We start from the raw sequence: 27,262 nt of genomic DNA on the forward strand, positions 1-27,262 counted from the left end.
ATGAGTCTTTCCTTCTCCATCATACTGCCTGGCATGTAAGTCTGCCTCAGACTCTGACAGAGCAAGAAATACAGTTGGTCTGGCCGTAGAGGATATTGAGAAATACTCTCTGCCTTGTTGTCCTCTTTCCTTGGGATTTATTCCTGGGGGAAAAGATAATGTGTGGATTCCTGCTCTTATATGGAGAGTACAGAAAAAAACCAAAGAAATGCCTCCAATATTTCTGAAATGAATAGAGTCAATATACCCACCCTGCAGTTTTATTTAACTGTGTATTTTGGAGGGGAAAGCTATATAGCATCAATGGAATAATAATACTACATTATTTACACTTTTTCATGATAATAGATGATTCAAAATCTTCTGAGAATCAGAGGTGAGCAATAATTTATGAGATGATCAAATATAGATAAAAATAAAAGTCTAGATTGGTTGATTTATTTGGTGAAGGTTAGACATGCTACTCAAATATTGATAGGATCTTTCTGAAGCACGAAGTGTTTATTAAATGCATAACAAAAATGTTTCAAAATAATGAAAATATATTAAAATACCATTCCTGCTGGTGTTAAAACAGCTCTGTGGTTTTAATCATTTGGGCACTCAGAGCACCTGGTGATCTGTATTCCTTGTTCAGGGCCATAATGACAGAGATATGCTGAATTGTGTAAAACAGACTGCTGAAGAGTTCTGCCAGCTTGGGCATGTACTTGTTCAAGAAATTAATCTTGTGTTTAATCTGGTTTGATTCTGTATCTTAATTTGATTTGCTTCTGCAATAATTGGCAAAGGTTTGTTTATCCATAAGGAAAGTTGCAGTTTGTAGGTAATTCCAAGTTTAATATAAACCCCTAGCTCCTTCATCTCTTTAATTGGCCATGTTATTCTGTTCTCCTTTAATTGAGGTGGTAAATAATCCCTTTGAGGAGACCGAGATTACTGAGAGAGGTTAAGCCTTTGCCAACCCAAATAAAAACATATGTTAAAGAACAGATAAACACCTTTAGAAATTGAGGCATTTCTGCATTGAAGAAGGTACACTCTGAATCTGAACTGCCATGCAGAGCCAGATACTTAGAGAAATTAAAAATGCTCTTAACAAATTTTGTGAATGGAAAATTGTATTTGCTTTAGGAAAGGAAATTGGCATGCCATTACATCTTTGTATACCTACAGTCCAAGAGCTGTTGATACACATGTTATTGTTTAGAGTCAGGTTTGGAAGATCCTGAGATTATAATCCAGACTAAAAAAAGAATTACACAGTTTTACTACATCATGTATCTGTGTGTGGGATTTTCTTTGTTATAGAAGAGGCATATTTCGTAACAGGAATACAAATAGAAGATTTGGAAGAAAGAGGGTCACAAGTCCCTCTGTTTCTTGCTTGTTTGTTCTTAAGACAATTGCTACGTTTATAGCAAAGCTCTTAAAACTCTTCATGCATGTCAGCAATATCAGAAGACAGTAAGAGCCATGTTTATGTTAGGAAGTTTTTTAGTTGTTCAGGACATACCAGCTGGTGCCATCAAACAGTCACGGCCAAAATGTCTTTAAGTTTGGCTTAGTGCTAGCTTAACTGCTCTGCAAAAGCTTTGCAGTGAAATCTAATGTTGCACAAACTTCTGTAATATTAGTCATTGGCTTGAGTAAATGAATAAGTTTACTTAACACTTCATACATAACGGGAAAAACTTCTGTGGCAGCACAGGCTTGGATTCGCTTAGTTGTATTGACTAATACCTCCAGGTCTGATCCAGTGAGGCCAAAACCAGGGCTACTAGAAAGCAGCTGTTTCACATACCCAAGGATAGTGTCAGGGTTTATGCCCATTTCATTTGCTCATTATTAAGTTCACTGTGGTCACTCTTCACCTTTCTGTGAGAAGCTTTTCTGATTTGCCACCAGTGGTTGCATTTAAAACACCCTGAAAAAATAAGGGAGCATGGGGAAATGTGGCCTGTACTTACTATAGTTTGCTCATCAGTAGCTGGGGAAAGATGATGAGAACCCCAGTCTGTTTGGTTCAATTAAATGAAGTATTTTTCATTGAATAAACATAAAAGCAGGAGAAACGTGCCTAAAATCTTGTGTATCCCTCTACACATCACACTCCACATTTAATCTTGTAGTTCCTGTACAAGAGCTTTGACTTACAAATAATAAAAATTTCTCCAAATATAACTCTAAATATCACAATTGTCATCATAAAGCTGCAAGAGTTGACCACAAACCATCCAAATTTGACCTTCTGGCAAGTTCCTGTTTATTTGCTCTCTCCCCTGCCATGTGTCTTTTCATGGGCTTAGCTGTTAGACAGTTTCTAATTTTGAGTATCTTGTGTCATCATCCCTGCTGTCCTGATTTACAGCCTGTCTAGGATTTTTGAGGGTGACCAAGCTCCAATTAAAATCTGATCAGTAAAATGCCTGATCTGATATGTGCATGGATTAAAATCCCAGTAGGTGATTTCACTAACCAGAGCCTGTGCCCAAATGGCGTTCTCTTTGTTCTCCTGAATGGATTTGTCTTCTTTCACTGTTGGTTTTCAAACTACCATTTCTCTGGGGAAAAAAACCCACAATTTTGCTGGCTGATTTTCCTCTGTTTAATTTCCATAACTTTACAAGTTTCTTTGAAGATGTAGACAGAAATAGCTGTGTCACAATCCACATAATTACTGAAAAAAAGCATCCATTTTCTAAGGCTTCTTCTTCTAACTAGCATGCTTCTACCCATTACTAGTGCTTTTTTGGTGTTATTCTGGAGGCAGCCTAACCTGCTTTGAAAGACACGCTAATTTCCAGGCTGCAAAATCAACCACTTAGAAGCTATAAAGTGCTAGAATAAACAATTTTATTTTCTTATGCATTTGGAGAATAATAATATAAACATCTATTTTCCACTATTTTATAAACTACTTATGTGAAAATTGAGAATGTCTGTTGTTCTAGTTTGTCCGAACATGGCTGTATTTTCACAGGTCTGGTAGAAAATGACAACTTGTTTCACCATTAAAATTCAGAGGTATTTCTCTTAGCAGGAAAGTATTAGATCTTCCCACATACAAGAAGTAGTTGTTATTTTAGAGTATGCATTCAACGTATTTTCTGAACCATTCTGGCTCACATTCATCTCCTTTGGAGAGATTTGCCTCATTTCAGAAATTGCAGCTTCATTTGAGGAAATTGGTAAAATCACCCTGGCTGCTACTTTAAGAATAAAACAACAACCTCAGCCCAGGCAATCTTCTAGCATGATTATTTCATGCTGAATTGTTAAAGTTTGGCAAAGAAATGAAGAGCTGACATCCAGGTTGTATATCCAGGAGAGGGCTGGACAAGTGCACACAGTGATAGTTTTTCTGATAATATGAAAAATGAACAGATTCAAAGCAGTCTGCTGGGTGCTAAATGCCGTTTAGGGTTGCAGGTTGGTTGTGCCCACGGAAACTGTCTTTGAGATGTTTCAGTAATGCAGAGATTGCAGTACTGTTCTCTCCATTTTAGGGGCTCAGGTATCTCAGTTGCATAAATCCAGAAAGCATTTGGGTCCTAATCTTCTGTTGTGATACCCAGTCAGGATTGAGCCCTTGGATGCTTTCTTCAAGATGTGTTTCAGTCAGCTTTGAGAAACCTTTTGGAAAAGCCAAAAAGTAGTAGCATGCTGCTGCTGAGGGAATGGTACTTACAATAATTATGCTCCAGAGAACAGAACTGAGAACAGTTCAGGGGGAGAGATCAGAAGACTGCAGTAAAACTAACTGCTAAATAAGGAAACATCATTAGACAACAGGACTCACCTTGGTTTTGCTGCTTTGCATTTAACTCCACATAATGGAACAAAATATAAACAGGAAAGAGCAAAAAGGGCCATGACAGAAGAGAAAAATGGGCTTTGTGAGTGTGTGCGTGCAGTCAACAATTACACACAAGTCACAGACAGGAAAAAACCCACCTTATAAGAGCCCCTGAACTGTTAGATTGAGGCAATGAAATAAATGCAAAATTAGGAGTGTGTTACATCCTGGCTGAGTGTAATGCTGAATGCAACCATTAGCACACTTAAGGCTTAGGCTAAAGTGAGTCCCTATTAACAAAAGTGTGGTTTTCAGTTGGATTAAAGATAAGAAGAACCTAATAATACATCTCTCCAAGTGTCACCAAGGTTTTTCTGAATGATGAGTTTATGTGTGTGCATTTCCTGCTCTGAGCAACTGACTCCTGCATGAGATAGTAGCTGATAATTGAGGCTTGAGTGTGGTCTATGGCAAAATATTTTGGGAGACGTGGCGTGGCAAGAACTCAAGGTCTTACAGCAAGTTGTCATTGACTTCATCTTCATTGTGTTTGCAGAATGGCAGTATTTCCTCATTCAGTGTAAATTCTAATTTCAAATGCATCTGCCAAGTCTAGAAGAATCTGAGGCATGCACATGCAAATATCGTCATAAAAATTATCTCCCAGATCTATCTAGAGATTTATAAAATAATAATGAAGAAAATTATGCATTCATACTAGTAACAGATTAATGTAAATGAAATCTATAGAGATTCACCCACTGATTCTGATCTCGGGTTTCTCTTTTTTTTTTTTTTGCTTTGATTTTTAAAATGCACTCACCATAAACCGTGGGATCACACAAAAAATAATAATGATTACAACTTGTACAAAATAAATTAGCAAGAAATTCTCACTCCCCTCTAATTAATTCCCTGATAAATACCAAAAAAATAATTATGTCCTAAACTCACTCCATTTACAAGGTAAGCAACAAATGGAGGTAATAAGGAGTATTAAAATACGGCAACAGCAGGTGAAGTGAAATGGGCTGCAGGAGGATGGAGTGAACATCCTCCAACGATGAACATCGTTTGTCTGCTGATACAGCACAGGGAGGAGAATGTGGACATTGAGAGTTGCTGCTGAGTTTCTGCACTAGAGATCATGTACATTTGAAGAAGCAAAATACAGTTTTCCTAATGGATGCTTTCTTATGCTTATATTGTGTGCTCCCCTAAATGATTTTCATCTGTTTGTCTCTATGTGGACACCTTCAGCTGGTATTATTTGTGTACTTCATACTCCTTGAGAAGATCCATACAGGAAAAAGCTTTTCTTTCTGCATGTTGGGAGTATCAGGACCTAAAAAATAAGCCACTTTTGAATTAATATTTAATTAAATGTTATTTTGCCTGTTCTGCGGTAACTTTATGGATGTCCATGCCCATGAAGGGCAGTTGGAACTAGATGATCTTTAAGGTGCCTTACAACCCAAACCATTCTATGATTCTATGATAAAGCTGAATGTTGGTTGGAATGGCAGGAGGTCAAGGATTTAGCTCTTAAAAAATATGATTCTTTAAGTCTATACTATAGGAGAAGATTTTTTGTGTTAGTTCTGTTTTTTTAATATTATTTAGTACATGTATTATTTTCATATTCAGAAACATGTCAAATTCCTCTTTGAAAGTGATTTTTTTCCTTTCAGTATCTAAAGGAAAATAGTCCTATTTTTGCCCATACTCATTAGAATCTCTCTAGCTCAGTTCTTATTTCTTTCTAGATTGAATAGCTCCTCTTCCTCTCAACTGATTATACAATGCATATATTTATAGACAATAATCATACCCCTCTTAGCCTTTCTTTTGCTGTTTTGTGGAAGCCAAGCTCTTTTAGTCTTTTTTATTAAGAACACACTCCCAGTTCTGCAGTTTCTTTTGAAACCCTCTCTATACCTTCTTCAAGTTAAATCTACCCCTGAGTACTGGTGACCAGAATTTTTGATGATGTTTCAATTCTGGCTCATGTAATTGATCAAAATTCAGCAGAGAAGGTCTTCAAAGCTTCCTGTGCCAAGAAGATATTTTATCAGCTTAGTTAGATATGATCTGGCTGGCAAGCTCATGTGGTCTCTTTTTGCTTTGTTTTGTTTTGTTTGTTTTTTACCTTCACGTTATTATACTTCTTTCATCATCTGATCTAAAGCTTTGCCTATCTGTCTAATGGGCCTACAGCTGCTGTGGTCATTTCCCCTCCTTTCTATTTTTTAGAATGTAGATGGTTTGGGTTTCCTCAGTCTCCAGGTCTGGTATGGATTAGATGTAAGACCAGGATGATTTATTTAAAAACCCAGTGAGAAATCTGCACTTTTAAATAGATAATACTAGCAAAATAACTGATCCCTAAAGATTTTTCTATCTTGAAGAGAAATCTTGTCAACATGTATTTTAGTGCTTTTTCAGCTTTAAATATATCCCAGAAACCAAACCTTGGACCCCAAGAACACAAAGTGCCTTTATTTACAAAGGTGAATTTGGGAGTTTTCAGCTGTTGTCTTTAGTTTTTAAGTGTCATGTTATAGCTGGAGTCTCCAGTTGGAAGTGTGCCTGGACTGTGGATTTTCCAGTTAAGTAACGCATGCTAGGGCCTTAGCTAGAGGAGTTGGCAGCAATATATATTGTGCTTCTGTACATTTTTCAGTTTTTATCATTTAACCTTATCTATCCATGGAAGGTATGGGCATGTAAGTAGGGCACGTATTGCTATGTTGAGCCTTATCCTTAAAACTCCTTGTGCTTCGTAGTGAGCAGAGCAATCTCCCAGTTTTATTAAATTTACGTGTATAAAAAATACTTTTTGTTTTAAAATAAAGCAGTCAAAAGTCCTGGGATTTTCTAAAAATGTGTATTCAAAGCCATGAGTGTGTTGGTATTCTTTTAGATGCATCAAACATATGTTACATGAATAGAAAATAACTTTTATAGAAGAAGTTTGAAGGACTTGATCTTGTTCAGTCTAGGAAAAATCTTGTGTTGATGAAGAAGAGATTTGCCTGAGGAGGAGCTGCAGTACCACATGTGGTGACAGAGCAGTGCTGGGCAGTAAGCAGGGATTATACAGTGACTTTTCCACCTGAGATGGAAGTCTCTGCTCTGGGTGTTCGCTGTTTGGGGCACTCTGCTGAAAATAATACACTTTACTCGCTTCAGAAGAAAAACCATCATACTGGTCTGTGTAGTCTGTGAGCCCTTGCTGAGCAGAAAATAATGGCTCAAGAACATCATCCCCAAAAGCCTTTTCTGAGGAGGTTTAATTGTCGTAATCACACAGGAATTATTATTTTTGATATGAAAAGAGTGGTTTCTTAATATAAATACTGCATTTTAATGTGCTGCTTAAAACTTCAATTCTCTGTACTTTTTTTTGCAACTCTAAAGCTAAAAATTGCTATGTTATTCTCAGTTATGTGAATAAAAATCTGTCAAACACAGTTATGAAGGCTGCCTACAATATGCTTTGTATTTTCTTTTGAAGCAGGTCCTCCCCCAGCTCTTTCCTCTTTTGAATATGGCTGCACCTCATCAGTTCTCCTTTTCCTCCTGTTGTCACTTAGTTGTATGAGTGGGATGAACAGCTCCGTGAGAGCAATTTTAGCAGAACCAAACCAGTTCCAACTGCTACGTTCAAGGTGCTTGTGTCCATGCAACTCCTAATGCCAACTCCAAGTAATCAAGTTGTTTGGATGAGAAACTTCCGGTTTTGATTGACAGGTGTGCTTGTGTCTTCCTGAGAGGCAAGCTCCTGTTGGTATGGAATGTCCCATTGTGTTGCTGTGTAGTGCAGCAGCATGCAAGCTTCTGAAGTAGTCTCCAACAAGCTCCTCAAAATATGTAAAGTAAGAAAGCATCCATAGAGCTTGTCCACAGCTGACAGGCCATGGGAGATAGCACTCTCTAAAGGGAAACTAAATGACCAGGAGCCCATTTCTAGCTGTGCCAGGGCTTCGTTTCTCAGTTGGTTTGTGGCACATCACTTATAATCAATTTCTCAAACAAATATCAGATTCCTGTCACTGTAAAGCTCCTAACTCTCGTATAACAAGTTTGTATCCAACTCTGTCTCTCCAGCACACACTCTCTCCTGAAAAGGTAGAGCGGTCAGATGCAAAGGCAGCAGCATGGTAAGGAGATGGCAACCCAATGGGACTAGGACTAAGATATGGAGAAACCTTTCCAGCTTTTCCACTGTTTTCTTCTGTGCTGCTGGGAGATGATTCCACATACCTGTTTCTCATTTCATCCACTGATTGTCTTGTGTATTTAGGCTGTAAATCTTAGGGATGTGGCTTGTTTTTGTTGAGTCTATCCTGATACTTCAACAAATGGGAAGGAATTTATTTTTTTTATCTACCAAGCTGAGCTTATACACAACCGAGCACTGATGACTTTGAACTGTAACTGTAGCTTCAGGTACGGCTGAAGAAGGAGCAGACTGAATTTTTATGTTATTATGGAAATTTTCCAGTGTATTACTTTTAAAATCAGAGATGGTTGCTGACCATAACACACTGACTCTGTGATGTATCCTTCACACGTTTGTGCCAGTCAGTTTGCTGTGATGAAGGCAGGTAGCAAATCTTTATCTCTGTGTGTTCTTCTGCTTCATTACTATGTTATTTGTACGAAGACTTGCATTACAAAATGTATGCAGCAGTTTCTAGTGTGCTTAGCTACAGTGTCTGTAAATCCAACTAAATGAGATTTTCTGTAATGAAGCAGCAAAGAACTCTATGCACAGACACAGAAGACTTTTTACTTTCATTATTAAAAGGGTACTTAGCATGAAAATTCCTTCTCATTTTTTTTCCCTAATAGCTCAATGCTTCATATGAATACAAACTGCTTTCTCTATACTGTAAAATGTTGCTGTTCTTAGATCTCCAGGGATACACTGAGAGACTGAGAGAGATATTAAGACAGCAAAAACTTGTGGTTTGGGGCTTACTCTTCTATAGGAGTGCTTGCTATAAGGGCCTTTCAGTAGGGATGTCATGTAACTTGGCACCTCAAGAAGAACCTGCAAGCTAAGAAACTTTACAAAGTATTCGGATCTTATTCCTAGAGCAGTTGAGTCAAATCACAAATAGTAGTTTCCGCCTTGCAGGTGCAGAGGTCCTCTGACTCTTTTTGACTTTAGAACAGTTAATGACTGGCCAGATGATGCTTAGCTTCAACTTTGCAGGCAGTTCGTTTTGAGTTGTAAGAAGGCATTCTGTTCAGGTAATCTTTGAAAATTTTCTATTCCCTGGGATACCAAACCTTCTACTATTTGCTAGGAGTAGATAATCCACCATCCAGTTACAGTTGATTGTCGTGGTCACCTCACCAGGTGCTTTACCAAGAATGCTGTGAGAGCCACCTGGGGAGCCAGGTATATTGGGGTCTCAAGTGTATTGCCCTCTTCCTTGTCTAAAGAGCCATGCTTATCTACTTGCAGAACAGGAGAGGCTGAGAAAGGAAGTCAGGGAGCTCCTCCAGAGATGGCTGGTTGGGAACTCACTGGGAAAGTGGGACAGTGTGCTGTGTAAGAGGAGCACATCTTACGTTTTTCCTTCCATCTCCATCATTCCCTGCCTCAGGGAATGTCTCTTAGCCCTGTAGATAGCAGAAGAAATGGCACAGGATCTCCACCAACTCTGTGGGGAGATGTAGTCCTGATGATGACAAGCAGCTCCCCACTTAAAATAATGCCTGAGAGAAAGGTCCAGGAGTGGAACTTGCCCTGTGTGTATGGTGAAACGTGCCCACACTCATGCTCTGAAGGGGCCTGAATTGGATGGAGCAGCAGTGATTTTCTGCCAGCGTTTATTGGCCGGAAAGAAAGAGCTTGAAAATAAGTGATTTTAAGTGAAATAGCAGAGGCCTCAAAGTGTTTTCTATCTCTCATCCCTCAGAAACAGCTCTGCCTCTCACTCCCTTTTTCATTTTGAATGCCAGGGTGGTGAATTTGTTTTGGGCTTTGGATTTTTTAATAGGTATTTAGAAGGCAGAGAATTCAGGAGTCACTTCAATCAAGTTTGAACATGCAAAAAAGTTTTCATAACTCTTTGGGAAGCCAATGGCTGATCTAGAAATATGTATTCAGTTTAACCTTGTTCCATTATTTGAATGTCTTGCAATTGCTTCTTCATAACCTCTATGAGGACAGCATCACCTACAAGCAGCTAGGAGAGGTCTGGTTGCTTTGGGCAGGTTGACGAGCTACAGCATTAATGTAATAGTCTTTAAAGGCTTGTTAAAAAGAGTAGGTGGGAAAGTAAAAAAATATTTTGATCTTGTGAAGGACAACCTTAAGCAGGAAAGGACTTTTTGCTATTGTCAGGGAGAGCTTTAACCTTGGCTTCAGTTGTACATGCTACTGTGCTGCTTGCTTTTTGACACAGCAGATGATTTTGATGCCTGATAATTGAATTGTGTGCTGCCAGGAGGAAACACGGAGACAGTTTCTTCAGGGACTTTCGCTCTCTAGAGGGATGCAGCTTATGAGTTCTATAATGGGACTTCGAGGGGAAACCCAGCACTACCTTAGCTCTGTTCCCACTAATGTTATTGACAGCCTTACTATTTCTTCTTGAAGCTGTTGATGCAGGTTTCTGTTAAATCAACTTCACCAGTCCTCCACAGTTTCCCTTTGGGATGAGTAGACAAATTGCTGTGTCTCCTTCAATGTCTTCTTAATGATATATCATTCTATTTATCCTTAAGAATAATGGGGAAAAAAACATGGTTTTAACAGGGGCATTATATCTGACATCCCCTAGGTGTGAAAGCATCTGTTCTAAATTGGCAGTAAATGTTCATTCTCACTTCAGAGAATGTGAGTCATGGAATAATCTGGGTGTTATTGGTTGATCAGCACACTGTCAAAATCTCTGAAACCTGAATGAGGCTTATTCTGTAAATGGTTGTAAATTGCTGAGTTTGCATATATATTTACTCTGAATCTATAGGGCCAGATACTTCTTTAGCATAACTTGGAATTGTTCCTGATCAGATTCAAATGTTGATCATATTTTCTTTCTAACGTGTTGTAAGGAAATCAGTGACTTGTGGTTTTATTTAAATAACACTTCTAAAATGCAAAATAAAGTGATTTAGAACTGTGTAAATGTACTTCAAGAAATATTCAGTGCTTTCATGTTCAAAAAATGTTAAAATGGAGTCTATCTATGTTGAAGAAACACTTCATTATGATTAACTATTCCCAACAGAAGATATTGTTTTAAGTCTCCCTTTGAAGTTTGCTTTAGCAAAATGGCCTTTTCCCTTTGAAAACTTTCACCAGATGTTGCCATCCAGTAGCACTAAATGGCACTTGTTTACAAAACTGGCTTAGTTTTTCAAAGTTTATTTTGCCTGCACTCCCTCAGGCAAACTTTGAAGGCAGTGTTGTGTCTTCTATTAGATGGACTGGTAATATTTATGAGAATCCGCTAAGCTTTCAGGCACACAGTTTCCTCTTCAGAGTTGCAACTTGAAGCAGCAGATTTCAAAGCTAAGTGGAAAATTAGTTTTTAGAGTTTAATTAGTTGTTCATCCGTTAGGGCATATCCCTAAATGGCAAAGCTACACTAACATGACTGTGAGGATGGCTCCACCGTTGCTGGCAGCACACAGTGACACTTCATACAGTGGAGAAATAGAACATCTGACTAGAAGGGATGTGGAGATGAAGGTTGAGCAAACATGGGTCAGAGTAATACATAACTACTCAGCCACAGTGAGTATGCAGAGTAGAGTGGAATTACATATATGTAATTAGACATCTGGACCAACTACCCATGCAGCAGTTGCAATACACACCTTCTTTTGCTGTATCTCCTTGACATAGTTTTTGTGAAATTCTGTAGGACACTCACAGTCGTCCTCTCAGCCCACCATGCTACCTATGGCTCTTCAGCGGAGTTCTCCAGTGGGATTGATAAGGAATCCTGCTTTGTAGCTGGGATTACGTCACAAGCAAGTTCCCAAGGCATTGTGATTCACTTGGCATCATTCTGGGCCGTTTAAAATAGGAGTGAGCCAGATCCTCAGCTGGTATAAATTGGTGTTACTATATTAAATTCAGATGGGCCTAATTACAAGTGCTCAGGCAGTCACTAGGGGTTGCACAATCTATTGCTGTTGTGGTGTGTGCTCACCCATAAAAGTGAGATTGCACAATCTACCTTATATGAGTGTGTTTCTGTCTCAGCTGCTAATTGAAAATGAATATGGTAGGATTAATAATTCATTTATCCAGAATTTCTGTGTTATAAGTTACTGGGGAGGGGTTGGGCAGGATCTACCGCTTGCATTAAGAGATGTTACTCTGTTGCAAGATGGAGAAGTCCCAACAGCAATGGCTGGTGGGCTCTAAACAGGGAAAAGCTGGACTTGCAGAGGTTTTGATTGTTGTTGTGGTATTTCGTTTGTTGTTTGTTTTTTCTTTTTCCATTTGCTATGGCTTTCATGCCTTATGCAGCACAGACTGCCGTTTCCAAGCCTGCACTGAGCAAGTCAGTAGCAAAACTCCTGTTTACCTAAGAAGAGGAGGGTTTGGGCTGTTTTGCTGCACAGGAAATGGGGCATTTTTCTGTCCAGTATATTTTTGTTTTACAAACATCTGTCCACATTTTGCAATAGGGAAATAGGAAATGGTCTTTTTCTCTCATTTGGGAGGAAGTTGTTTTGTGTCCTCTTAATTAGTTGTTTGAAGATGAAAGCAAGTGCCCAGGAATCAGGGAATTCCAGGAGCTTTGGTATTTTTGAATCAAGGAAATTCTAAGAAATGGCACATTATGAATTCTGATTTATCCAAGCCCTGCTGAATAATGCCTGCAGAGGTACTTACATGGATGCTTAACCTGCTCACATCTGTTTCATTTAGAGTGTAAGCTATAGCATCTATAAGGCTTCTGCTGACCTAAACATACATATAAAATGTACAAGGAACCTGGATCATTTCTGTCTCATACTATATGTTGGCTGAGACTTTATACTTTATTTTATGGTGGTTTCTGTAGTAATCACCTAGGAGAGATTTCCCCCAAATTTAAATAGTCATGTCAAATAGGAATATAAAGGTCTATAGGCATAGGATTATACAACCTGCTTTCTATTTCAGAGAAGTAACAGTGCAGCAAGGCCACAAGATGGATGCTCAGGGGTTCAGCCTTTCCTCCAGCCATGTCAGCTGGTCTTGTCGAAGTAACCCTACAAAACTCCACTTTTCCCCTGTTCTTCTTAGACTGTTCTTGCTAGGCCTTGGGTTCTCAGGCTATCTCATTTTTTGCAACTGACTCGGTGGCATGCAAGCAGCATGAAAGTAGTAATCAAAATGTCAAACCAACCTTATACCTCCTCATCCTCCTCTATCCAGGAGGATGCAGAGCTAAGGAGGGTTGTTCAGGTTCCTTGTACTCTCCTTGGGGATGCCAGTCATTGTCATTTCCTTTGTTGTGCCTCTTTCTAATGTGTGTTATTCCATTTAAAAGGGTCTTTTTGTGTTTGTGTTATGGGAGGTCTAGTTGTAAGTGAATAAATGATTAATTCTATTGTTCTTTAAAAAAAAAATACAAAAAAATACCCCCCCCCACCACCAAACTAAATAGCCAGACCAATCCAACAAAAATTCTGAAATGTAGTCTGCGTGTGGCTCAGCATCATTAAGTTACATTTTTTATTCAATGTCTTTTATGTGTTTGCTGTTAAAGCCTTTATCTTTAGTACTTGTTAGTCCTTTCAGTTGACAAAATCTTGTTTTTATGATATGCTCTGCATGTGCCCATAGTTTCTCTAAGGTATTTCACAGTGGGTCAGAGACAGCTTCAGGGCACAAGTGTTACTTGTTGTAGTAAATATAACCCCTGGCCTCTCACCCTGAAGGTCATGTTCTTCTTTGATAACAGCAAACCTGGCTATGTCCACCCCTGCTGAGCATGTCTGTAAATCTGCAGCACCATTACCTCCATGCTTGGCTCCACACATCTGCTCTGCATGGTTTCTGCCGATGGACTTGCAGCCTGTGTCTGCCCTGCCTTGGTTTCCTTTCACTTGATGCTCACAGAATACGCTGGCTCTTGGCCCTGTTTTTCTTTTTCAGATTCTTGCCTTTTGTGCGGTGTTGTCTGGTCTCTGTGATTATGTTGTCCCTCTTCTGTTTCACACCTTAGTTCCTCATCTGAGTGCTATAAACCGAACGTAGCTCTGCCAAATTTAATTGTTTTCACTTCTACTGGTATCTAAGTGGCCACATGCAAAGAGAAGCCCTCAAGTGTGGTATTTTCCTGATTTGATTAATGTTGCCCCTGCTGCCATACCTGCAGACATAGCTTTTTCATCGTGCTTCTGTGGTTGTTTTCACTCTGATTGTGTAAATATATGTATTATTTTTTATTTCCTGAGTTGAGCAGGAAGTTTGCCTTCCACTGCTGGTATATCCCAGGTGGTAAGGGGATGTAACAGGCAACGTCATGTTTCAAAAGAGCAGCTTGAGAGTACCAGAGTAATTCCCTTCTCTAGGCACTTCCTTAAAAGAAAAGGGAGGAGAAACAAGTTGTGGTTTAGTTGACAAATACTTTGTAGCATCTGCACTAGGATTATCCTCCTGCACTTTTGAGATGCAAATGTGGCATAGACTGGATTCCAGAAGAAATAAAATAGACGGAGATATATTTGAACTACTCCAAAATCCCTGGGACTCCAGACAAGCTCCACTGAGTGAGGAATGATATGAATGTGGGAATGTTATCATAAAACCTTGGGACAGATCTGTGGCTGGTAAAAATCAGCATTTTGTTTTTCATAATTGCAACCATTTCCCGTGGTGTGGCACTGGTCCTATCCAGGCTTGGAGATGGCATGTCACATTGGGAGATGAAGAGCTAGGGCTCACCATCCTCAGCAATGTTTAGGTACTCCTTACACAGTTGTCTCATTGAATAGTGGGAGATTACCCAGGCTTTGGTGCATTAAGGGCTTTTCTGCACTCGAGATTGAGCTTTGTCCTAACTCCTGGCATCAGTTGTGTTCATGTCAGGCAGGGTAAAGATCTATGTAGTTTCAATCTGTTAGTAAGAGCAGCTTCAAACTGAATTTTGGGTTCACAGACCACCAGGAACGTCTGAGCTGAAACAGAGACAGCTGTAGACAAACTTTAATGTACAACCATCAGCTTTCCATGTGAGAGACTGTAGTGCTGTCAGAAGAGTGCTCATGTCTGTTTGCCTTGGAGTGTTTGTGTAGTTTGAGTTATTTCCTAAGGACATTTACAAAATATCACCTTTGGCAACTCTGCCTGTCTTTCTTCCTAATCTCTGCAAGTTTTGACACCCTTGTCCTGTTTCAGGCAAATACGAGCTAAAAGTAAAGATCTCTGAAGTTCAAGTTTCCCCTAAAAAGGCTAGATGAAGAGCTAAAAAAAAATGCTCATGCATGTTCGGGTGGTACTGTAACAGAAGAGAATTGGGAGTGATATGGGGGATGGAGAGAGATGCGATGAATATGGTCATGTGAAAATTTGGTGGTAGAGCTGCTGTCTTACTAGACAACAGCTGTCTGCAAGAGCTGTGCAGGAGTGTCCCTTAAAATGGAAACAAAATAAAGATACAAAGTAACCTGTGTCAAAATAACATGTCCGTAAGAAAATATTTTTCTTTTCTCCTTGGAATAAAAAAAAACTTAGTGGCTTTGTCCAGCACAGAGATTTCAAGTTCTCCGCACAGCATTTGCAATTACTGCTGGCAGGCTGAAACGCATTGAAGTGTGTAGCTCCAATTATGGCATGGTCACACTTCTGCTGAAGTACTTGTGACTATATTTAGTATGTAATCAAGCCATGCTAGCATGGGCTATTAGTCCAAAAGCTAGTGTAAATGAGGCAGGCAGCATTAAGATGTTCTTTAGGATTGTCAAGTAATGCCAAATCAGGTCAGATGTTCTGTCTGTGTCTCGCAGGACAGTTGGTGGTGTTCCTGGGAAAGCACACGTAATGCTGCCTGGATGTGTGTGCTTGTGAGGGAGGCGGCAGCCAGGAATCAGGCTGCTCCGGTCTCCAGCATCTTTCCTCTTTCCAAAGGTTCCCTGCTCATAAATGTTAAGGCATTCAAAAAAGAATAAACATGGCAAAAATGCTGTGTCACAGGATAGGACTGAGTAAAATAATGTTTGGTATATAATCTGCCACATGTTTGGAGAGATGAATGCTCTGTGCTGATCCCAGAGGATCACCTGCACTGACAGATGCACCCAGGGCACCGTGGGCTCAGCTCAGCCCCTGTGATTCCTGTGCTGCCAGGCACCTGCAGGGAGGGTGGAGACCCAAGAGGTTATCAGTGAAAGGAGATTCTTCATGTTACACATGTGCAGGGGAGGACAGGAATTTGCCTAACACAAGCTGTCATCACTTGCCAGTTTTGTTCCAAATACAGCATGTGTTGTGTAACCTACAACTTGAGAGTAAAGTATGAGCTATGAAATGCTTGTCAAAAGTACATGTTTTTTACTGAGCAGTAGTCACTAAAATTATTGGAACTGGTTATCATTGTCGATATAACACTTCCTGAGTTTTATGTGCACTTTTCAAAATGTTCTGGCAATAATAAAGTAGGTTTTCTATTGCAGAGATGGGGTTTTCTGTTTGTAACAATGCCTTTTTCACACTGTGACTAGCATCAAAATGCTAAAATTGTATTAGATAGAAAAAAATAAATAAATTACAGTTTCTGGTATTTAATTATCTAGGAAATAAGCTTGACTCATATGACTTTTGTATATTCTACATATTATAAAAAGCCTGTACATTTTTCAAGGAAGGGAAGTTCTTTGAGCTTTTAGTATTGCTATTTGAACAGTTTAGGTGCAACAGAGCCCTCCTTGAAACTGTCCTCAGTTTGGACAGGCGTCACTGCAAGCAGACATACCCCTGACAGATGTGGGAGGTAGGGCACTGTTAACAGGGTTTTTTGACTAATGTAATAATTATCTGTGTTGCAATTTTTCATTCTAGGAGACTGAGCTGCTAGATATCAGCCTTGTCAAAGATGCCAGATGTGGAAAACATGCCAGAGCTCCCAAGGTAGGAATTTTTGCTGTGTGCTTACATGTTATGTTGATGATCTAGGTAAAGCAGAATGGGAATTATATGCAAGAATTTTTAAAAGTTTCCTTAGCTAGTGAGAAGTATGTTTGTCTTTTCTCTATTTAACACCGTTTCTGATGAGGAGCATTATGATTGTTGAACCGTTGTCTTTTGATTCTGCATATGAAATGATTCTAGAAGCTCTGCTGGCAGTTGAGGGAACAAAAATCCTGGTTTACCAAGGTAAATTTACATAAGTTCCTGGCTTCCCTGATGGCAAGGGGCTGATAGTTGTTTAGGTCCATGTTGCATTTTGTGCTGCCTGTTTGCCTTTTTCAGTGCCTCTTGAGCACAGAAAGAGGGTGTGTTTTTGTTGTGGGTTTGTTTTTTTTTTTTAAAAACTGTCTGCAGATTGGTCAGGATACCAGCTCCCTTAGGTCTACTCTGATGTACTACATTCTCCTTTGCTGTCTCTAAAGACAGTAGGCTGTAGATATACGTATGTTTACTCTGGGGTTTTTTTGTTTGTTTTGGCAGACACTACACATCAGAAAGAAAAACAAAGCACTCAGCCTGGAAGTAAGATAGTGCCTCGGGGAATCATGGGACTGATAGGAAAAAAGAAATCTCCATAGGGGCCTGAAAGTATGGCCTTGCTGCCACTTGGCCCTGGTTGAAGCACCCCAAAGGAATGCTTCTGCTACTCTCATTTTGAGGGAGGAAGATGTCTGGCTCTGGATGGCCATGGCTTCCCTGGAACCTCCCCCTGGGCTCCCTCTTCCTTGCTCCCAGCCCTGGGTCAGCGTATGGCCCTGTGGGCTCCTTGGCCCCTGGGGCGTATGCATTAGGGATGGAAAAGGTTGTTTCTCCGTGACAGAATGGAATTGTAGTTATCTCTGAAAAGACTATACAAAATTGGTTTTCAAAGCTTTCCATGTAGTGCTGGCAGCATTTTAAAGGCTGAGTTATAATTGAAATGCAACAGAAGTACTTTATGACATCCACATTAATACCAAATGAGTTCACCATGATTAATGGTTCTATGATGAATAGCAATAAAGTATTAACAATGGCTAGAACATTACTTTAAAATGCTACCCGCTTTACAGAGGACATTCATGTTCTTCTAACAAAATGTTTTTAGCTAAAATTTATGCATAGCTATTGCCTTGGTGACTTTTATTTATTGGGTTACATAAAGGCTGTTTTTGTTACAACATGTTATGGATTTGACAGCAGTGGCATTAAATGAAGAGTATGAGAAAATCCTGACTTCTAGGGGAGTGAAATGCACCACCTGTGTGAAAGAGTTTGCTTTTTGTCACAGATTTGTGTGTGGGCAGAATGAAAACAGCACCTGGGTTGGCTCTTAATGGGATCTTGCACATGCAGTGAAACAAAAAGCTCATTTTGGGGCTGGTCATGTCAGTTTTGCTTTGATTCAAGTTATGAGGCTGAGCAAAGGTGTGTTGACTGCAGGTGAGCGGGTATTACAGAAGCCTTGTTTGTTTCACATGCACAGAGGATCCAACATTCATATAGCAGCAGGAAGGCTTGGCTCTTAAGCAGTAGCAGCTTTTGATTGCTGGGAGGTCTCTGGTAAAAATCCTGGTATATTGGCTTAAGAGAGCAGCACCAGGTATGCATGATACTTGCCAAAGTTTCCAGCTTTGCAAAAGAGCCTCTGAACAGCTCTGCTTCCAGGTGGGAGCAACCTTTGCTCTCAGGTGAGCATAAATAATCAACTACAGTTAGAGGGAGTTCCTGTGTGGGAAAGCAAGCTTCCCTCATGTAGCATGCAGAGAAGTCACTCACAATCTGCTTGTTGCATGGTAAAAGCATGATGATACGCATGATGGTGATGTGGTGGTGATGAGTCTGAGCTGTACCCAGCAGGATAGCTCTTGTGTGCTTTACTGGTGCCTGTATGCAGTACAGCCAAAGGCATAAGCTGTAAACATGGAAGGAGGTTTAGCTACCACAGCAACAGATTCTTCCAACTGCCACTTACACAGTTTTATTAGCTATCCCAGAAGTTTATCTCTCATGATCTGGTGGGGTCAGCGTTGGAACAGGCTGCCCAGGGAAGTGGTGGAGTCACCATCCCTGGAAGTGTTCAAAAAACATGTAGATGTGGCGCTTCAGGACATGGTTTAGTGGGCATAGTGGTGTTGAGTTGATCTGGACTTGATAATCTCAGAGGTCTTTTCAAACCTTAATGGTTCCCTGTTTCAATGACTTGTGAGCTTGCTTCCTGTAGTAGCCTTGCCAGGCAGCAAGAACAACAAGCTGTTAAACACCAATGCATCTTTCAGTATAAAACAAGAGATTTAGGTGATTTTTCTCTTCATTTCCCTCACCACCCCTCTCTCTGTTTATGCAAATGTTTAAATCTATTTTCAGAATTCTAAGAAATCTGTGGGCTGCCATTAAAAACTTTTAAAGTTAATGAGAATCTTTAAACCTTATTTAGTGTATTTCTGAACTACTGCTACCTTTTGATAGAAATAACTGTCATCTTTAATATGCCTTGACTTTTCTATTAAAAAAAAAAAATATTTTTGTAGTAAACTAAATTTCAGTGCCATGAATGATACTCATAGTAAGCTACTGGAACCTGTTAGGTGTGATACTATAGAAGACCATCAGCAAGTAATGATTTTAGAGGACTGTAAGCAGTCATAGTTCCCAAAAAGCTGTTTCTTCTGTATCTCCATCTGGAATACACACTTCTTCCCCATATGCTGCCTTATCCATCAGCAGGGATGTTTCTTTGGTAGCTTAATTATGCTGCTGAGCTCTTGGTCTTTTTGATGGCTAGAAACAAAGGCCATTCTCATGCTGCATTCAGTCTACCTTCTGCGCAACCATCAGTATTCTTAATTTTGAAAAAGAGAGAGAAACAGAGAAGGTTTTTCATTGAGTTTCTCTTTCAGCCTTGTTAGTTGAGACTGACTTTTCACAATATTTTTCTGTAAATCTAGACATATATATCACATTTGGTGATTGGTCTTGTATGTTGCATCTTGGTTGTTGCATCTTCTAGTCATCATGAAGGAAAAAAAAAAAAAGCCTTTTCATTCTTGAGAAGTTTTCATTGGTGAAGGATAAACAGCCACATGCCTTGTTTTCCTCTAGAAGGCATTGTACTCTCTGTTCTATCCAGTGTCATAGTGTCCCTAAAATTGTTGAAAATGTGTTAACATTTTTCTCCAGTAATTAAGTTTAAGCATGAATTGTCTTCTCTAATGCTTTGGCTAAGTGCGCATAGTCTGTGCTCCAGAGAAAGGTAGTATTAGGAAAGCTCATGCTTTGTGTTACTCCCTAGGCCATAGTGCACATAAAAAAAGGGTAACAACAGACTCCAAAATCAGGAGACGTAAATGCACTTAAGCTACGATGCACTGTTAATAAGCACAGAGCTTTTTCTTTCTGGGTTTGTCATCCAGGAGGTCTGGTTCCTTTCTCCGTCCCTTATTAAGTTCAGCCTTAGAAGTTCCCTTGAAGGCACAAAAGTCCAGCTCATCCTACAGTTGTCATGTTAAGGTAGCATGAGGAATGAGCTGAGATCTCAGTTAGTATGTTAGCATTAGATTGCAGCAATGCAGCTGGTCACCTGTTTTGAGTGCAAAATCACTTCTTCAGGTTTGTTTATCCTTCTAGGAAACAAAAAAAATTGTTTTCATCCATGGCAGTGTCCACCAGTTCTTCCAACTGGTGCTCAAACCTGGGAAGACGAGACAAATTCAGGAGACTCACACAAGACTGTGCTACTTTGGATGCCTGATGTTACCCAAAGGCAATCTGTAGCTTTAGAGAATTAGGGTAGACCCTGTGGGTTGTGGGCAGAGAGTCAGAATGGTTTTACAGCAAAGGAGGTGGGGCACAAAGATTAAAGGTTAGATCACTCGGAGTGTTTAGGCATCTGAAAATAAGCCTGTATGTCTTTTTATAGGAACTTTAGATTTCTAATACCGTAGAAGGGAGATCTTATAGTGGGTACCAAAACACCTGATGCTTGGGGAATTGAGAAGATCGTCCTCCAACCCCAAATCAGTAAGTAGTATGCTCAAATCACCCCTGTGTTACTAAGAAGCTTCAGCATTGCCTTCTTCCTCCACATTGTCAGGGATGAGTCCTTCTGTCTTCAAATGTTATTTTCAGAAACGATAACAGAGTTTTGCATCTCAATGCAGTATCCTAGAAAAGGCTTATTCTTTGAAATAAGGGCAAGTCTCAGGCAGCACAGGCACTTCAGCAGATCTATAAAGGAGAAGAAAAATGAAAGTAATGTTCTGAAGAGAACAGGAAAAGACTAATTGCCTATGCTAGGAAAAAGTGCCTGAATTCAAAAAAACAATTAAATCTATGCAGAAGAGAGGAAATTATAAGATGATTATCAGGACTTTGCATTTGGAATCATTTGGGAAGGGAGCAAGAGAAATGTTGAGAACAGGAGACTAGTACACAGTTCACTTTCTCCTTTCAAAGACGTGACTGCCCATAAATTCAGCACAGCCTTTTTGAAGCCTGACATGCCTTTCCTCACAGCTTTCAAGGACTTGGAGCTGCCAGCAGTGTCAGCAAGGGTGAAATGTGAGGATGCTCAGAGCACAGGTTGTATTTTGCAATGCTGAAGGATGTGAAAATTATGAGTTGTGATGAAGCAATTATTTAGTTCCTTTTATTCACACATTACCTGGTAGGACTCTGTTTTGATGTGCAGACTAACAAAGAGCCGTCTTTCCCCTTGTAGAGTTTTGCAAAGAGGACTGCAAAATAAAATAGCACAACGAGCAGTGAAGAAAAAAACATACATTTTTACAATGAGGCATAGAAATAGCTCTGAATATTCACATGCCTTCTGTGAAACATGGAAGTGCCACTCGAAAGGGAGACAGCTAAAAATATCACATAGCAGTAAATACTAGTGAAAGGCTAGGTGGTGAAAATTTGGAAGCTGCAGGCATGCTCACAGGACTAGAAAAGTCACACTTTTTAACATCTTGTGTTTATTTTAGCCAATAACAGTTTCTATGGAAACGAAAATCTTAACGCAACCGTGTAAGTGTTTTTAGTGGCAAGAAGAAATATCAAGATCAGTTGGCAGGAGTAAGGAAATAACCCCATGGCAAGTGTTCCTACTGAAAACTTTTGATGTATTTGATCAGTCTGTTTTCCCTCAAAGATACCATAAATCTTTCAGCAGGAAATGAATTTCTCTAAATGACATATGCTAGGGAACCTGTAGGAGATGAAATAATGAATGATGGGATCACTCTAATGCCAAAATGTTTATAGAGTGCAGTCTCCAATTTTAAAAACACTCACAGCTACACTGCAACAAATTTTCTCACTTTAAGCTCTACAGAGAAAAATTATAAAGCTTTTTTTACTGTCAGAAATTTGCTGATACTCAAATACTATTAATATCATCCTGAGCCTCTCTGTATTTAGTGGGTTTTCTTGAAATCCTCAAGAGGAGTAAGATTATTTCAGGAGTATCTCAGCTGTAATTTAAAAACTACATGCAGCTTCCTCCATAGAGAAAAATCAGTATTTCATGAACTAGATGGGCTTGAAAACTAACAAGGAAATTCTAAATAATTATTTAACTGAAATTTTTCAGGGAAATGAAGATGTGCAAGTCTATTTGAACTGTCAGAGCTGTCAGGACTGCTGTCTTCTGTGCCTGCTTCTGTACTCCACTGTGCTGACTTAGAATCAGTAGGATTTTACTGACATTTGGATAAAATTTATGCAGACAAGCAGAAAGTATGACTGCTGTATGTTATGTTGTTAATAATCTCCTATTTCTGTCTTTTTTTTTAACTTGTTGCCTCAATTTACAAATGCAGGTGAAGAACTTTTTATGAATTCACTTCGAAGTACACACAGGCAAATAAATAAATCACAAATAACACTTGGTTGATTTGCCTCTGAATGAGTCTCTAACTTGTAATTTATGAGTCCAATAACAAAAGCTTGTCAAAATAAGCCTAACTCAATCCCTTGATTTCCTTATGGTGTCTGAACTTAATTTTTTTCTGGTAGTGATTTTTGTGGTCAGGTTGTTTGTTTTTCTTTTATCTGGAGAACAAAAGGCTTCTGTCACTTCTGAAACATTTGAAAGCAGAGCATTCATTTATTTCTTTGTGATAAAGTCTATGCTGGAAAAATTACATTGTGTTTAATAACCACTGTGATTAGACTGCATGTAGGAAATGGCAAATAGATTTAATTTTTTACATTTTGGTCCACTCAGTACGTGGATTTCAGAGGAGAGCAACAAGCCTGCCTTAGCAGCACTGACTTCTGTTGCTCTGCCTCTCTAAATGCTGCCATTGCTGTTATTTTTATCTGCTGATAAATGCACGTTGCTTTAATTTCAACAACCCTGGTGCTAAATTAGAAACTCTAATGTAAATTATGCCTAAGTAATGTTCTGTTTCTGCCAAAAAGAAATAAAAAGGGAATATGCACACATCTCACCTTCTTCCCACTCACAATGATAGTAGTGACATCCTCGAACATTCCTGCAATTTGTTCTTCTACATAACTGCTTTTTTCATAATAATGATTAAATCGCATAAATATTTCCTGTAGGTTGAGTTTTATGTTAAGGAAGGTGAAGAAAAAATTATTTTCATTTCATTTGACCTGGGACCCTCCCTGCCCGGGAGGGGGATGAGCCCGGTTCTGCCCTTCTCTGCCTGCTTTCCTGCAGCTTGGCACTGCCTCTCTGCACCAGGCTGAGCAGGCTCCTCATGGCACTTGATGTCTTTTGCTCTGTCAGATCTTCCCCCCCAGTGCAGACTTCTTTTCAGAAAAGGTTTTCCCACTGCCCACAGTAAAGTCCTGCTGCTTATTCAGGAGTAAAGGCAAGTGTCTGTATGGCTAAGATGCCTCAGAATTTGTGGGAGTTTTGTTGTTGTTTGTTTGTTTTAATTCGTTGCAAGTCTAGGATGTTGAAGGGCCAGGATCCCATCCAGAGGGACCTTGACAGGCTTGAGAAGTGGGCTTGTGCAAGCTGCATGAAGTTCAACAAGGCCAAGTGCAAGTTCCTGCACCTGGGTCAGGGCAATCCCAAGCACAAATAGAGGTTAGGTGGAGAATGAATTGAAAACAGTCTGGAGGAGAACGACTTAGGGGTGATGGTGGATGAGAAGCTCAACATGAGCTGGCAGTGTGCGCTCACAGCCCAAAAAGCCAACCGTGTCCTGGGCTGCATCAAAAGAAGCATGGCCAGTAGGTCAGGGGAGGTAATTCTCCCCCTTTACTTGGCTCTCTTGAGATTCCACCTGGAGTACTGTATCCAGTTCTGAAGCCCCCAACATAAGAAGGATGTGGAGCTCCTGGAGAGGGTCCAGAGGAGGGCCACAAAGATGATCCAAGGGCTGGAGCACCTCTGCTATGAAGACAGGCTGAGAGAGTTGGGGCTGTTCAGCCTGGAGAAGAAAAGGCTCCAGGGGGACCTTATAGTGGCCTTCCAGTACCTGAAGGGGGCCTGCAGGAAAGCTGGGGAGGGAGTTTTTCCAAGGGCATGGAGTGAGAGGACAAGGGGGAATGCATTAAAACTGGAAGTGGGGAGATCTAGGGTAGAGATTAGGAGGAAATTCTTCAGTGTGGGGGTGGTAAGACATTGGAATAGGTTGCCCAGAGAAGTTGTGGAAGCCCCATCCCTGGAAGCATTCAAGGCCAGGTTCAATGGGGCTCTGAGCAACCTGATCTAGTTGGAGGTGTCCCTGCCTAAGCAAGGGGGTTGGAACTACATGATCTTTAAGGTCCCTTCCAACCCAAATCACTCTCTCATGCTATAATATAGCTTCTTTGGGGAAGATTCTCATCCAAAGGAAAACTATCAGTGCTGCTATCCAGGGAGCATGGAGATCAGGTCTTCACTTCTCCATCACCTGGAGAAATGTCACCATGAGAAACATTATTCATGCTATTCTGGAAGCAAAACAAAGCTTCCTGAAAGCGCAACCAAAGCTGAGGGTATTCAGTGGCAGCCCAGTAGCTGTTTTCTTTCTGCTCCACTGGGTCACAAGTCATATCTCAAGCACAGTGGCTTGCTTAGTGGAGTGGATGAGCGCAAGGGCTTTGCACCTGTGCTCCGAAGCCTGCAGAGATACCTCACCTGCTGTGGGGTACGCTTCACTTGGCTGCTTGTGGCTAAGGCTGAGGCCACCTCTGAGACCATCAGCACCCAAGTGCAACACCAGAATGGCTCAAATTGGTGGAGGTGATTTTATTGACAATTCTCTAATCCTTTAGAGAACCAGCACCTTTCCAGAAGCTTGTTAGACACTGTATAACTTAGCACTGTCTGGGTAGTTCATCATATTAACTGTACACTAAAATTCAGGGCATGATAGAAAGCACAGAGTTTTGTCCAAGGCTTTCACTGTGAATCATTGCCAAAAAGATATATATGTATATTTTTCTGCTCAGTGATGTTTTCAGTTAGCTTTCTGTGATGTTGGTTTTGGTTTTCTTTGTTATATTTAGAAAAAAAAAGAAATTCTGTATTTTAACAAGCACAGAAGCATGTTATAAAACCTCACATTTTTATTTGAAAAAGTAGACACTGCTCAATGTAATCTGTGATATTTAAGTTGCTGAGAACAACGTAGAGTATCAGTAAAGCTGTGCTTTAAATGATTTTGAATAAACCTGCACAACTTCCCCCCTCGCCCCCCCCGGCTTTTTCTCTTCTAGTATGACTTTTTCTGTGATTTTGAGCTTTGTGTGCACTCAGGTCCATGTAATACTCAAAAACTATTTTAAAACCATACATAAGCCACTCTTGTGAGCTTTCAGACTGCAGCAGTGGGAGATGAAAGTGGTACACTGGAGGGCACGGAGTCATTGCTTAACTGAGCATGTGCTTCCTGCGGCTGTGAAATTCAGTGCTGTGATATTTCCTGTGGTAGTGTAGATGATTGTAACCACCTCGGTGCTGCTTCAGCTTGAAGGTTTACATTCCTCTTCTTGCCTTTTCCTGCTGTGGGAGTGGGCTTGCTACAAGAGAGGCAGGTTGTAAAGTGGCCTCTCTTGGCCGGTAGGTACCACTCCTGGTGAGCCTCATGGTTGCGGCTGTGGGCAGCCATCGCCGGTGCGCTTGGGTGCGGTGGTGTGCTGTGTTGGCTCCCCTCAGGGTCGAGGCCGTACCCAGTGCTGGCAGCCTTTTGACAACTTTTCTGTTGCTGATCAGTAACGGGACATGGATGTTTCATTCCTGCCTTCACAACTCGTACCACTAATGAGATGAGAATGCAGCTGGGACAGCCTGTCCAGCCGAAGCTATCGTAAACTCACACCCACTGTCAATGGTGATAAAGCTCACTCCAATCTGATAAAATGGCATTTTTACAGTGGCTGGCACAAAATTTAAAAATTGTTGGGACAAAATGAAGTTATTCTGGAGGTGTTTTTTGTGATGCTAGGATGTTAATATTGCCGATCAACATCTTATGTGTTTGTTATCTTGCACCCTTTGCATGTTCATATCCACATATAACATTTTGACTTACACTAGTCATAAAGATTTGGGAAAGTTGTTTGTTTTTGTTTTGTTCCAGTGTTGATACAGTATCTAAAAGAGCGTAGTCCTGATTCATGAGTGTGGTTCCTAAGTGCAATACTAATACAAAAACTCACAAGTAAAATGTTGCTTTCCATAAAGATAAGAAATGCTGCGTTCAGCCTCTGGCATGATTGCTCATTTTGGAAAGAATTTCTAAACTTTCCACTGGAAAATGTAAAGATAGTAAATAACTGATTCATACTGGTCTTTCCTTCTGAGTGAGAATCTCCATCTAGAAGTTTTTCATAAATATTAAAGTATCTATTTTAGCAATAGTGTGGAACTGTGCATCCAGAGAGAGATCAGATGGTACTGCAAGACCCTTAAGCTTCAAATGTGCAATCAACAGGCTCAAGTGAAAATGCCAAAGCAGAAAGATTTTTCTGCAGTTGTTCAGAACAAATGATTTAAATTTCCCTGTTTTATTGGAATCTAGCTTCGTGATTTTCCATGGCATTTCTTATCTTGTAAATAACTGTTTGGAGAAAACAGCTATATTTTAATTACTTGCAAAGGTTTGATATATTTGTTATGATCTACAAATAAATGGCTCATTCAGTATCTCCTTGTGGAACTAAAAAAAAAATCATTTAGGCCTAGACAAGAGACCACTGCAAAGCAAAAGTATAAGGGGTAGATCCTGAGTAACCATAGCTAACAGAGGGACCAGTTTCTTTGCAGCTGGGTGAAGGTGCCTACCTCCTCAGCTCTGCAGGGAAAAGCATTTTACTGGTGGCAGGATAACAGGGTGCTGAACAGCTGATGGGGGAGC

At 40.1% G+C, this 27,262-nt stretch overlaps 1 protein-coding gene across 6 annotated transcripts in view; it reads left to right on the forward strand.

The window, feature by feature from the left end:
• The window catches only part of PLCB1 (phospholipase C beta 1), a 406,490-nt gene that overhangs the window by 97,369 nt on the left and 281,859 nt on the right, over nucleotides 1-27,262 (forward strand). For all 6 annotated transcript variants that reach the window (XM_051615377.1, XM_051615376.1, XM_051615378.1 and 3 more), the window contains exon 3: nucleotides 16,830-16,898. In XM_051615377.1, the coding sequence (XP_051471337.1) occupies nucleotides 16,830-16,898 (69 nt within the window). The remainder of the gene's footprint in view (nucleotides 1-16,829; nucleotides 16,899-27,262) is intronic.

This window comes from Apus apus, chromosome 3 (genome assembly GCF_020740795.1).
Source record: "Apus apus isolate bApuApu2 chromosome 3, bApuApu2.pri.cur, whole genome shotgun sequence".
In the NCBI taxonomy this organism is placed as follows: domain Eukaryota; kingdom Metazoa; phylum Chordata; class Aves; order Apodiformes; family Apodidae; genus Apus; species Apus apus.